At 37.3% G+C, this 10438-nt stretch overlaps 1 protein-coding gene across 1 annotated transcript in view; it reads right to left on the reverse strand.

Moving 5' to 3' along the window:
- Window positions 1-9739: 9739 nt before the first annotated feature.
- Window positions 9740-10438, reverse strand: part of ENPEP (glutamyl aminopeptidase (aminopeptidase A)) — a 79639-nt gene continuing 78940 nt past the window's right edge. The window contains exon 21 of the mRNA XM_010858532.1: window positions 9740-10438. Within this exon, the coding sequence (XP_010856834.1) occupies window positions 10391-10438 (48 nt within the window). The 3' untranslated portion in view covers window positions 9740-10390.

The raw sequence follows: 10438 nt of genomic DNA on the forward strand, positions 1-10438 counted from the left end.
TTCTGGGTGCCTGATGTCCTCTGCCGGCATTCAGAAGTTGTTTTGTGGAATTTACTCGACGTTTAAATGCTCTTTTGATGAATTTGTGGGGGAGAAAGTGTTTTCCCCGTCCTACTCCTCCGCCATCTTGGCGCCTTCCCCCAAAAAACTTTTTTTTTCATGCAAGTATTTTTATACAGCGTCTAAAGGATAAACCTCTAGAAATTGTATTGCTGGCTCAAAGGAAAAGCATATTTAAAATTATAAAATATGTTACCAAATTCCCATTTAAAACACTGTTCCAATCCACACTGCTACCACCATTGGTGAGAGGTCTATTTCCGAACCATCCCCTCATCAACAGTGAATTTTCAGTCTCTTTAGTTTTGGTTGATCTGGTAGGCAAAAAAAAAAAGTTTTGATTTTGTATATTTGGAGATATTCCTTCTCTTTTTTTCAATTTCTGGGTGACTTTTAAAAACATCTTATTGAAACATACACATACCATTAAATTCACCCATTTAAAGTGTACAGTTATGATTTTCAAGGTTCATATGTGTTATGTATTAGAAGCATTCCTCTTCTGTAATATTCCCTTACAGGTATATACCATCTTTTAAAAATTCATTCATAATTTGATTTGTTTCATTTGATTATTATGAATAATGTTACTATAAACATTTGCATACAGCTTTTTGTGTGGATATTTGTTTTCATTTTTCTTGGGTATATATCTTGAAGTAAAATTGCTGGGTTTATAGTAACTCTAATATTTTGAAGAACTACCAAACTGTTTTCCAAAGCAGCTGCAGCATTTTAAATTCCTACTAGCAATGTATGAAGGTTCCAATTTCTTCATATCCTTGTCAACAGTTGTTATTGTCTATCTTTTTTATTATTGCCATCCTAGTGGGTGTGAGGTGGTATCTCACTGTGGTTTTAATGTGCATTTCACTAGTGGTTTATAATGTTGAGCATGTTTTCATGTACTTATTGGATATATGTCTATCTTTAGAGAAGTAGTTATGCAAATCTTTTGCCCATTTTTAATTGGGTAATCTTTTTATTGTGGAGTTGTAAGAGTTCTTTATATATTCTGCATTTTTGGTTTATTCATTCATTAAATTGTGTTTGCCTGTTTGAGGCCCCATGAACTGCAGCATGCCAGGCTTCCCTGTCCTTCACTATCTCCCAGAGTTTGCTCAAACTCATGTCCGTTGAGTTGGTGAGGCCATCAACCATCTTATCCTCTGTTGCCCGCTTCCTCTCCTGCCCTCAATCTTTCTCAGCATCAGGGTCTTTTCCAAAGAGTCAGCTCTTTGCATCAGGTGGCCAAATTATTGGAGCATCAGTATCAGCATCAGTCATTCCAGTGAATATTCAGGGTGATTTCCTTTAGGATTGACTGGTTTGAGCTCCTTGCTGTCTGAGGGACAGCAAGTCTTCTCCAGCACCACGATGCAAAAGCATCAATTCTTTGGTGCTCAGCCTTTTTTATGGTCCAACTCTCATATCCGTACATGACTACTGGAAAAACCATAGCTTTGAGTATATGGACCTTTGTTGGCAAAGTGATGCCTCTGCTTTTTAGTATGTTGTTTAGGTTTGTCAAAGGAGCAAGTGTCTTTTAGTTTCATTGCTGCAATCACCAGTGCACAGTGATTTTGGAGACCAAGAAAATAAAATCTGTCACTGTTTCCATTGTTTCCCCATCTATTTGCCCCATCCAGTGATGGGACTGGATGCCATGATCTTAGTTTTTTGAATGTTGAGTTTTAAACCAGCTTTTTTACTCTCCTCTTTCACCATCATGAGGCTGTTTAGCTACTCTGTGCCATTAGGGTAGTGTCATCTGCATATCTGAGGTCATTGATATTTCTCCTGGCAATTTTGATTCCAGCTTATGAGCCATCCAGCCTGGCATTTCTCATTATGTACTCTACATGGAAGTAGAATAAGCAATGTGACAATATACAGCTTTGGTGTACGCCTTTCCCAATTTTGAACCAACCCATTGTTCTATGTCTGGTTGTCACTGTTGCTTCTTGACCTGCATATGGATTTCTGGGGACAGGTAAGTGGATCTGAAATTCCCATCTCTAAAAATTTTCCAGAGTTTGTTGTGATCTACACAGTCAAAGGCTTTAGTGTAGTCAATAAAATAGTAGTGTTTTTTTTTTTTTTATTCCCTTGTTTTTTCTGTGATCCAGCAGATATTGGCAATTTGATCTCTGGTTCCTCTGCCTTTTCTAAATTCAGCTTGAACATCTGGAAGTTCTCAGTTGATGCTGCAGCCTAGCTTGAAAGATTTGAGCATAATCTTGCTAGCATGTGAAATGAGTGCAATTGTACAGTATTTTGAACATTCTTTGGTGTTGCCTTTCTTTGGGATTGGAATGAAAACTGACCTTTTCCAGTCCTGTGGCCACTGCTCAGTTTTCCAAATTTGTTGGTATATTGAGTGCAACCCTTTAAAGCATCATCTTTTTTTAAAAATTTAAATTCATTTATTTCAATTGGAGACTAATTACTTTACAATATTGTATTGGTTTTGCCATACATCAACATGCAGTTCTAATGAGGTGGATGAAACTGAAGCCTATTATACAGCATCATCTTTTAAGATTTGAAATAGCTAGGCTGGAATTCCACCACCTCCACTCATAGTAACGCTTCCTAAGGCCTGCTTGACTTCACACTCCAGGATGTTTGGCTCTAAGTCAGTGACCACACCATCATGGTTATCCAGATCATTAAGACCTTTTATGTGTAATTCTTTTGTGCATTCTCGCCACGTCTTAACCTCTTCTGCTTGTGTTAGGTCCTTGCTGTTTTGTCCTTTATTGTGCCCATCTTTGCATGAAATGTTCCCTTGGTATCTCCAGTTTTCATGAAGAGATCTCTGCTGCTGCTGCTCAGTCGCTTCCGTCGTGTCCAACTCTGTGCGACCCCATAGACGGCAGCCCACCAGGCTCCCCCATCCCTGGGATTCTCCAGGCAAGAACACGGAGTGGGTTGCCATTTCCTTCTCCAATGCATGAAAGTGAAAAGTGAAAGTGAAGTCGCTCAGTCGTGTCCGACTCTTCGCGACCCCATGGACTGTAGCCCACCAGGCTCCTCCGTCCATGGGATTTTCCAGGCAAGAGTACTGGAGTGGGGTGCCATTGCCTTCTCCGAAGAGATCTCTAGTTTTTCCCATTCTATTGTATCCCTCTATTTCTTTGCATTGTTCACTTAAGAAGGCTTTCTTATCTCTCCTTGCTGTTCTCTGGAACTCTGCATTCAGTTGGATATCTTTCCCTTACTCCTTTGCCTTCTGCTTCTCTTTTCTCAGCTGTTTGTAAGGCTTCCTCAGATAACCACTTTGTCTTCTTGCATTTCTTTTTCTTGGGGATGGTTTTGGTCACCACCTCCTATATAATTTACAAACCTCTGTCCATAATTCTTCAGGCAGTCTGCCTACCAGCTCTAATCCCTTAAATCTAATCATCTCCACTGTATAATCATAATGGATTTGATTTAGGTCATACCTGAATGGTCTAGTGGTTTTCCCTAATTTCTTCAATTTAAACCTGAATTTTGCAATAAGGAGCTGATGGTCTGAGCCACAGTCAGCTCCTGGTCTTGTTTTTGCTGACTGTATAGAGGTTCTCTATTTTCAGCTGCAAAGAATATAATCAATCTAACTTCAGTATAAACCACCTGGTGATGTCCATGTGTAGAGTTATTTCTTGTGTTGTTATAAGAGGGACTTTGCTGTGACCAGTATGTTCTCTTGGCAAAACTTGTTAGCCTTTGCCCTTTTCCATTTTGTACTCCAAGGCCAAACTTGCCTTTTACTCCAGGTATCTCTTGTCTTCCTACTTTTGCATTCCAATCCCCTATGATGAAAAGGACATCATTTTTTGGTGTTAGTTCTAGAATGTGTTGTAGATTTTCATAGAACTGTTCAATTTCAGCTTCTTTGGCGTTAGTGGTTGGGACATAGACTTAGGTTACTGTGACTTCCCTTGGAAATTAACTGAGATCATTCTGTCATTTGTGAGATTGAACCTAAGTACTGCATTTCAGACTCTTTTGTTGATTATGAGGGCTGCTCTGTTTCTTCTAAGTGATTCTCACCCACGGTAGTAGATGTAATGGTCTTCTGAATTAAATTCACCCATTCGCATTCATTTTAATTCACTGATTCCTAAAATGTTGATGTTCACTCTTGCCATCTGCTTGACCATGTCCAATTTACTTTGATTCCAGGACCTAACATTCCAGGTTCTTATGCAGTATTGTTTTTCATACCAGTCCCTAATTAGGATTTTTGATTTACAAATATTTTCTTTGGTACTGTGGTTTGTCTTATAACTCTCTTGACTGTATCATTTGCAGCAATAAAGTTTTTGATTTTGATATAGACTAATTTATCTATTGTTTTCTTTTGTTGTTTATGCTTTTGGTATCATGACTAAGAAATCATTGCCTAATCCAAGATCACAAAGATTTACTTGCATGTTTTTTGTTTTGTTTTGTTCTTTTGTAGTTTTAGCTTTTAGGTTTATGATGTATTTTGAGTTAATTTTTGTGTTTGATGTAAGAAAGTGTTCCAACTTCATTTTATTTGCGTGTGGATATCCAGTTATCCTAGCACCATTTATTGAAAAGAGTCTTTATACATTATTATTGTCTTGTGAAGAATCAAGTGACCATATATGTAAGTATTTATTTCTGGACTCTCAATTCTATTCCATTGACCTATATGTCTCTCCTTATGGCAGTATCATATTCTACTGATTATTGTAGTTGAGTAGTAAGTTTTAAATTTGAGATATGTGAGTTCTACAACCTGTTCTTACTTTGAAGATTCTTCTGTTTATTCTGTGTTCATTTCAATATGAATTTTATGATCAGGTTTTCAGTTTCTGCAAAAAAGCAAGGTGACATTTTTAGGGATTATGTTGAATCTGTAGATTTGGGGAGTATTGCCATTTTCACAATATTATGTCTTCCAATCTATGAACCTGAGATGTCCTTCCATGTATTTAGATCTTTAATTTTTTTAAACAATATTTCCTAGTTTTAAGTCTACAAGTCTTGGAATTCTTTTGTTAAATTTGTTGCTTAGTATTTTATCCTTTTAGATGGTCTTGGAATGTAACTAATTTTATTTTCTTATTTTTCATTGCTAGTGTATTGAAATGCAATTAATTTGTGTCCTGCAACTTTGCTGAATTCATTTAGGTAATCGTCTATGTGTGTGTGCATATATTCTTTAGGATATTCTATGTGCAAGATCATGTCCTCTGATAATAAAGATCATTTTCTTTTTTCTAATTTGGATATCTTTTAAAAAATAATTTTAAAATTTTATTTATTTTTGGCTGTGCTGGGTCTTCATTGCTGCGTGGACTTTTCTTTAGTTGCAGTGAGCAGGGGCTACTCTCTAGTTGTGGCGAGCAGGCTTCTCATTGCCGTGGCTTCTCTTGGTGAGGAGCATGGGCTCTAGTGTTCACGGGCTTCAGTAGTTGTAGCTGCCAAGTTCTAGAGCACAGGCTCAGTAGTTGTGGCCTTCTGGCTTCGTTGCTCCATGGCATGTGAGATCTTCCTGAATCAGGGAGGGAACTCGTGATTCCTGCAGTGAGCTACCAGGGAAGCCCTGGATGTCTTTTATTTCCTTTCCTTTCCTAATTTCCTTTGCAAGAGTTCCACTCCAGTGTTAAGTTGCAAGCAAGCACATCCTTGTCTTGTTACTGATCTAAGGGCAAAGCATTCAGTCTTTCACCTGTATGTGTGATGTTAGCTGTTGGTGTTTCATAGATGCTGTTTTCAGGTTGAAGAAGTTCCCTTCTATTCCTAGCTTGGTGAAGGTTTTATCATGAAAGGGTTCTGGATTTTTTCAAATGTTTCTTCTGCACCATGGGATTGATCATGTGGGTTTTGTCCTTATTCCATCAATATAGTACATCACATTGATTGATTTTCGTATGTCAAAACAATCTTACATTCTTGGATAAATTCCACTTGGCACTTGTCCATGGTCTTTAATCGTTTTTCTTTGTTGCCAGATTTGGTTTGTTAGTAAAAGTATTTTGTTGAGAGTCTTTGTGCATATATTAAAAAAGGATATTGATCTGTAGTTTGGGGGATTTTTTTCTTGTGATGTCTTTGCCTGGTTTTGGTATCATTGTGTTAATGACCTCGTAGAATTGAGAAGTGTTCCCTCCTTGTCTATTTTTTGCAAGTTTGTGAAGGATTGGTGCTAATTTTTCTTTAAATATTTGGTAAAATTCATGAAGGAAGCCATCTGGTCCTGGGCTTTTCTTTGTGGCAAGTTTTTGTTTTTAAGATTGTCTGTTTCTTCTTGAGTCAGTTTGATAGTTTGTGTTTTTCTAGGAATTTGTTCATTTAATCTAAGTTATCTGATTTGTTGGTGTATGGCTATGCATAGAGTTCTCTTTAATTCTTCTTATCTCTGTAAATTTGATAGTGATGCCTCCTCTTTCATTCCTAATTTCAGTAATTTAAGTTTTCTCACTTTGTTCTTGATTATACTAGCTAAAGGTTTGTCTGGGTTTTTTTTGTTCTTTTCAAAGAACTGATTTTTGGTTTTATTGTTTTCCTCCTGGAATTCAGGCAAACAGAACAGCCTCTATCTGGAACATTGCTGGATCTAGTGGCAGAAGAAAAATGGAGAATGTGGCAAACCATGTGCTGACTCTGCACATTTCAGCCTGAGATTGACACACATCAATTTCATCAATATTTGACCAGCCAAAGTAAGTCACATACCTATGCTGAACTATCTCACAATGGGGTAAGATAATGGAATCTCTTCAGGGATTTCTACTTTAATATGTGGGTATGTATGTTGATTCTGGTGATAAACTAGGTTCAAGTCATGGCTCATGCCAGACACTAACTTTTTGGCCTTGGGCAAGTTGTGTGACTTCTCTGTCTGTTTCTCCATCTGTAAAATGGGGATATTAACAGTACCGACCTCATGGGTTTTTGTAAAGTTCAAATATAGAAATTGATGTATGTGGAGTACTTGTGTTTAGAATAGGGCTTGGTATTGGAAAGGAACTTGTTATTATTGTTACTGTCACTATTATTTAGCAGTTTTGGAAGTTTCATTGGTTATTCTACTCTTCTTCCTCTGTTCCCTGCTTATTCTCCCTTTGAGAATTACCATTTGAGATTTCTCTTCCCACCTTGTATTTATCTATTTTTGGAATAACACTTTATCTACATGAAGGGTAAACTGTAGGAGTAACATTGCCTTCAACCTAGCTGTGTATCTCTGCTCCCCAGAACTTCCCTGCTTGCTACTTATATGTCCTAGTTTATTATATAAGCTCCTAGTTTACACTTGTGTGGGTGCACAGCAGTGATCTGCAATATAGGAATAAACTGCCTAGAAGGAGGCAATAATTATTACTGGCCCTGCTTCTTGCTACATGACTTTGCTGATCATTTCTTCCTGTTAATTCTTTAAAGTTGATGGTTTATTGTGGTTTAATTTTGGATACAACATACTAAAATTTTTCCCTGTAAAAATCATGACAAAATCAAAAAAGCACAGTAGCAAACTCTTCTTGGCATAGATCTATCTATTGGTTATCAGCCTTTAAAAACCAGACATTGTTTGTGAAGGGCCTGATTGGCTACTGGAGTTATAACGAAGTGTGCACAGTTCTTTTTCATATGGGGTAAATAGAACTAAACAATTCATTCTCAGTTTTAATGCTTAGAGTGGAATGAGGCAGAATGACTTATAGGCAAGTTGGGAATCTGTTTCATGTACCATCTCCTTCAAATTTTTTAAAGAATTTATTGCATAAAGCAGAAGGATAAAACATCCCACTTCCTTATTTATCCACTTGGAACAATACATAGACTTCAAGTGCTGGTTTTGATTGTGGTCAATTTGAAGTTAGGGTGTTAATCCCCATGAGGGTAGTGGGATTTTTTTGTTGTTGTTGTTCCTGATGATTTATGATGTTAATGTGGTTTTCTTCTGAAGTAATTTAAAACAATAATTTAAAAGTTTTAGCCTGAAAATATCGTGTTTTTTTGTCTTCCCCCTCCTCCCCCCAGTCTACATTTGACTTTGACAGTTTAGCTATGTGGATTGAGAAGTAAAAATTAAGAGACAGCAATAGGAAAGTTTACAAAGTTTGAGAGTCCTTGATTAGGGAATATTTTTTATGTAAAGTCAAAGCTAGGGTTTTGATTGTTTCCATATGTTTCAATTATCATCAAACCAATCTTAAATTATACTTCTGAAGGTTCCAAATAAATTTAGATTTTCTAGATATAGCAGATTGGAACATACTAATTTACTACCTTTTCTGTCTATTGGACTTGTGTTGTGGATCTACTAGGCATCAAGTGCCATGTTAAACATGTTCTTGCCACCAGCTCCTACAAAATTGATGTCTTTAGTCAAATCACGAATATAAATTTGATCAGTGCTATTCTGTATGCTCAACATTCAGAAAACGAAGATCATGGCATCCGGCCCCACCATTTCATGGGAAATACATGGGGAAACAGTGGAAACAGTGTCAGACTTTATTTTTCTGGGCTCCAAAATCACTGCAGATGGTGACTGCAGCCATGAAATTAAAAGACGCTTACTCCTTGGAAGGAAAGTTATGACCAACCTAGATAGCATATTCAAAAGCAGAGACATTACTTTGCCAACAAAGGTTCGTCTAGTCAAGGCTATGGTTTTTCCTGTGGTCATGTGAGAGTTGGACTGTGAAGAAGGCTGAGCGCCAAAGAATTGATGCTTTTGAACTGTGGTGTTGGAGAAGACTCTTGAGAGTCCCTTGGACTGCAAGGAGATCCAACCAGTCCATTCTGACGGAGATCAGCCCTAGGATTTCTTTGGAAGGAATGATGCTAAAGCTGAAACTCCAGTACTTTGGCCACCTCATGCGAAGAGTTGACTCATTGGAAAAGACTCTGATGCTGGGAGGGACTGGGGGCAAGAGGAGAAGGGGACAACAGAGGATGAGATGGCTGGATGGCATCACTGACTTGATGGACGTGGGTCTGAGTGAACTCCGGGAGTTGGTGATGGACAGGAAGGCCTGGCGTGCTGTGATTCATGGGCTCACAGAGTCAGACACGACTGAGCGACTGATCTAATCTGATCTGATCTGATTCTGTATGAATTGGTGATGGACAAGGAGGCCTGGAGTGTTCCTGTCCATGGGGTCGCAAAGAGTCGGACACGACTGAGCGACTGAAGTGAACTGAACTGATTCTGTATGGATTAGGATATAAGGGTTTACACATTAAAGTTATATCTAAGAAGATATATCCTCAGATATGCAGAGTCATGTTGGAAACATCCATGGGTTTCCTTATATTCACACTTAAGGATTGCTAGGTAAGATCAAAGCTAAGTTCTAATTCCATTTAGTTTTATGGAATGATCACCCTTCTCTGTTTCCTAATAAGTTTCCAATTATTTAGCCCTTTTCCTCTAAAATCCATGTAGGATTTAAGCAGTATCTTCCCCTTAATTTCATAGCTTATTTGAAGGAACTTTGTAGGGAATGGAGCAGGATGACAAAAAACTAAGCATGAAAAAGACTTGGTTCTTGAATCTTATTGCCTCCTGCTAAAGTATTTGACATGCTGAGATTCATGAGGTTGCAAAGAGCCGGACACGACTGAGCGACAGAACTGAACTGAAAGTATTTGGGGAGTGCTACAGTCATTATTCAAGAGTAAAGGAACACTGGAAAACAATGCATTTTTTCAAGGTAATCATTCAGATTTATTTTAAAAAGGAGAGGAAAATTCTTTTGTTGATTTTATAACAAAGGTAAGAGTCAGGTATTTCTTTGGTTAATTCACGCAATCCTTGAGTAAAATTTAACCCCAGGTTACTTTGATAGGATTTAAAAGAGTAAAACATATGTGAATACAATGATGTTAGATCTGTGTAATTCTGAATAATAAAATAAAGATTAAGATGGTAATATTGGTCCCTCAGTACTGGTATTTAAACTTTAAAAATCATTCAAGACAGAAGATTAAGTGGTGCTTCTTTGGTACTAAAAATATAAAGCTAAGACCAAATTGTTCTATTTTCACAGATTTAGGATACAAAGAATGATATTTAAAGACCTTAAAATGGCTATTAAATTATCTTCAGTTTGTAAAGAATCTTCTATGAAGTATGCTTAGAAGAAATCCCTGAGTACATTAACTACTCCATTAGTATCTTCCTTCATAAACAAAATGGGACAATTTAAAAGCTTTGCAAGACATATAAACACAGTACTTGGTGAAAGCAGTATCTATATATAAAACTCCCTCCATAGTGCTTGTAAATTAGGCCACCAAATATTTAACAGAGAAACAATAGAGTCACAAAATTAAAATATGATATTTGGACACATTAACCATTCAAATCAAGAAACCAGTTTCTTATGGGGTCCCTGTTTTG

This window comes from Bison bison, unplaced genomic scaffold (assembly GCF_000754665.1).
Source record: "Bison bison bison isolate TAMUID 2011002044 unplaced genomic scaffold, Bison_UMD1.0 scf7180017864389, whole genome shotgun sequence".
NCBI classification, from domain to species: domain Eukaryota; kingdom Metazoa; phylum Chordata; class Mammalia; order Artiodactyla; family Bovidae; genus Bison; species Bison bison.